The sequence below is a fragment of the Marmota marmota genome, unplaced genomic scaffold, assembly GCF_001458135.2.
Source record: "Marmota marmota marmota unplaced genomic scaffold, marMar, whole genome shotgun sequence".
Lineage (NCBI taxonomy): Eukaryota > Metazoa > Chordata > Mammalia > Rodentia > Sciuridae > Marmota > Marmota marmota.
In genome coordinates this window covers 178352-181879 of record NW_026000249.1, presented here as the reverse complement: position 1 = coordinate 181879, position 3528 = coordinate 178352, and the positions used below count along the sequence as shown (strand labels likewise).

At 32.9% G+C, this 3528-nt stretch overlaps 1 protein-coding gene across 1 annotated transcript; it reads right to left on the bottom strand.

The window, feature by feature from the left end:
• Positions 1-32: 32 nt before the first annotated feature.
• Positions 33-3498, bottom strand: LOC107144118 (eukaryotic translation initiation factor 2 subunit 3, X-linked-like). Its single transcript, XM_015487955.2, has 4 exons — positions 3388-3498; positions 2902-2965; positions 1795-1922; positions 33-1705 (listed from the first exon to the last, which is right to left on the bottom strand). Exons 1-4 carry the CDS (start codon positions 3496-3498, stop codon positions 1580-1582), a joined length of 429 nt encoding a protein of 142 aa, XP_015343441.2. The 3' UTR covers positions 33-1579.
• Between the last annotated feature and the right edge of the window lie 30 nt (positions 3499-3528).

Sequence of the window (3528 nt, the reverse complement as noted above, 5' to 3'; positions counted from 1 at the left end):
AAATTTTACATCTCTGAAAAACTTATACCCAATTGTTCTTAGCAGTTTTTTAATAGCACAAATCTGGAAACAACTAAAAAAATCTACAATAGTTCAGCTATATATGTGTGGCAGACTACTATTTAACAATAATAAAATAGTGAAAAATGACAGCAACCAGGGTAGGTGTCCAGGACATTTTATAGAATGAAATGAATAGAAAGGCAATAACAAAAGGTAACAACTATACAATATATGTAATATTTCTGAAACAACAAATGCATAGCTAAATAACACATTAGTAAAGGAGTAGGTATAGCAAGGGAGAATTATATGTCTATAAATGAGTAACGAAGAGACCTCTTGGTGGTACACTAGTTCTATATCTGAAAGCAGTGGTAATTTTTAAGTATAAAGGTGGTAGTAACGTATGTCTAAACATACATACATTATGCCAATATCAGGACTCTGATATATAGCTCTTAGAATCAATGGGATAAAAACTTTCCATTAACTCTTTAACTTCACATAAATTTTAACTATTTCAATTTTAAAACTATAAAACACAGTCCTTCTTAGAAAATGAAAGTATTATATGTTCAAAGATATGTAATTTTAGGTGAATCCTTTTAATAAAAAATATATAAAGCAACATTAAAAATGTGTAGATTTGAGCAATTTTGGATCAATTTTTGGAACTTTTCTAAAAAAAGGTTAAGATGTTTTTGGAATGCTTTCACGGGGAAAAACTGTGATGAACTGAAGTACAGTAAGCTGCTATTTTAAAACAATAAAACTGTTAATAGAATGAGAAGAGTAACCCAAAAACAATTTGGCAAAGATCTCCAGCATCTTGAAAAGCTAAATGAATTTTGAACATAACAAAGGGCAACACAGAAATTTAAAACTAAACTAACTAACTACACTGTGCACTCAGAACTTGTGTTTAAAAACTGTGTTTGTATAATCATGATCTATACTTTCCTAAGGTGAGACTTATGCTTACATATCACTTATAGACATCAGTGTTCTCTCATGAAGAATGAGGATAGGGTATAAATGCAATTATAATCCCCAAAGGCATAGAGAAACAAGTCAATATGTTAAAAAGAAGTAAGACTGGAGACATAGTTCAATGTTAGAGCACTTGCCTAGTATGTGAAAGCTGCCCCCCACCCAAGAAAGAAAGAAAATAAGAGGAAAGGAGGGAAGAAAAAGGGAACAAGAGTTAAGAAGAAGAAAAAAAGAACTTATTAAGTATGTGTTTACTGTTCTACAGGAGGAAAAAAAAAAAATCTAAAACAAAAGAAACCTGGAAAAAGACACCATCAAATCTAATGAATTATTTCTTGTTATGTGATAATACTTCAGAGAATTTGCATTTATTTAGTTTCCTTGGATTTAAATAATTAACTTTCCACATTAGAAAAAAAATTTTTTAATTAATAACTAATGTATACTCTATTTCTCAGCCAAAAATAATGTTGTTCAAGATTTCTCATCTCATTTTGTCAGCTGCATCAGCATAAGTTTAATTTTCAGTAGCAGTTAAGCTCCACTATTTCAACAGGAAATGAAAAGCTCTTGAGCATAAAAATCATCACCTGACTAGTCTGAAGTTTCCCTTGGTCCCTGGAATATCTGTAGGAAACTCATCAGGTGTACTACTTCCACAAGATCTATAACATTCTGGCCGAAGACAACTTGAGTCGTCAAGTTCATAAATCTGAAAGTTTCAAAGAAAACAGTAAAATTGGTCAACTGTATAATTACAACTAAATTAAAATGTTTTTCTTTCCACAGAATAATATATACCTTGGCATTAGCATATCCAAGCTTGATGGTAATATTCCTTTCCAGTTCATTTTTGAACCTCACAGTGTGAACACCAGAAATAGCTTTTACAACTGTAGATTTCCCATGAGCAACATGATCAATTGTTCCTATATAAAACCAAAAATATTTAGGCACCCTATTACATCAAAATTTCAATAGGATAATCAAAGGTACAACATAACATAAATCTGTAGTTAACAGTGATTTCACTCTTCCCTTCCACATATTCTCTTTTCTTAATCAATCGTGTTTCAAACATGACTGAAAAACTTAATCTGAATAACTTATTTAAAAAACATATCCATTGTTTACCTATACATTTTAATTTAATGTAAGAAAAGATTGCCTTTCTTTAAAACACTCAATGAAATGTATGTAAAACTTTATACACTAAGAAACCTTACAGTATTTCCAAAATGTTGTAATAATTATGATGGTCCTAAATTAAAAAACAAAACAAACAAACTAAAAAAACCCCTCAAATTCTGGGAAACTGAAAATAATCTGTTTAATAACATACAAAGCTGCTAAGAGTAGTATGTTTTCACTTATCACTTTCTAATAATTGAGTCTTATCCTGGTTTTCACTCAATTTAACTTTTCTTATAAAGCACCCAGGATATCATTAGGAAAAGCACTACTGAATTTAAAAGCCTATTTATTCATCAAGCAGTCCTTTTATTTTTCCCAAACATTATTTTAATAATACTGTGAGCAAACATTCTCACTTCTTAAACAGTTCCTATGTATGTGTATGGCACACTGCTTTTTCCACAGTAGCTACGTGATTTTTTTCTTGTTCCACGAGGGATTAGGCCATGAAGACTGAATTCAGGGCCTCAGCTCGCCAGTCAAGCATTCTTACACTGAGACACATCTCAAAATCCAACTGTGCAAGACAAGAACGGAGGGCATTCTTTCCATTTCCCAAGACAAAGGTACTTTGTATATAAAGGCTCAAATGTACTCATTAAATATCTGAATCATTCTACAAATCATTTAATCATACAGACTAAATTTCCTATCAGAAAGCACTCAACTCAGGACTTTCAGAACTGTAGAATTTACGTAATAAATTGTTCTTACCTATATTAATCGTGGCTTGTCTGCTGATAACTTCATGTGAAAGTGGAGTCAATTTGGTAACGTCCTACAATAAGACATCATGTTAACCCAATGCCCAGAAATCAAACCAGGACTTTTTTTTAAACTTCAGGTTTGGTTTCTACAGCACTACTGCAATCTGTACTGTCAAACAACAACAAAAAACAAAGCAAAAACAGCCTTTCATGTAAAAACAGTCTTTATTTCAGCGAAAGAACTTAGGAATGGAGAGGTAAAGTTCTTCCTGTTTTCGAAACGGACAATGCAAACTGTCACTATAGATCGCAAACTTTAGTAACACTGAAAAAAAAAAAAAACTCCTTTATATATCTTTATTAAAGTTGAAAAGCTTAATACGTTTAACACACGATTCCTTCCCGGACCTTCGGAGCTCAATAAGTCTCACCCGAATCACTCAGAATTTCGAAGTGTCATGAACCATATCCTAAACCAGACTCTCAGGACTACATAAGGTGCACCAGGCGGCGCCGTCAGGGACTGTGGTGCATTTTTACACCGCTCCCTCCTAACCCATGTTTCCAACAGACAGACAGTGCCTGGCCCCAACTCCTTCCTCATTTCCGAGCCCACTGTGAATTCCCCCCGGGG

Coding starts and splice junctions, on each gene's coding strand:
- LOC107144118 (XM_015487955.2), bottom strand. CDS start 3,498: ATGAGGAAGGAGTTGGGGCCAGGCACTGTCTGTCTGTTGGAAACATGG. Junction 2,966..3,387: donor CGCCGCCTGGTGCACCTTAT/GTAGTCCTGAGA, acceptor GTCTTATTGTAG/GACGTTACCAAATTGACTCC. Junction 1,706..1,794: donor TTGGATATGCTAATGCCAAG/GTATATATTATT, acceptor TGAAACTTTCAG/ATTTATGAACTTGACGACTC.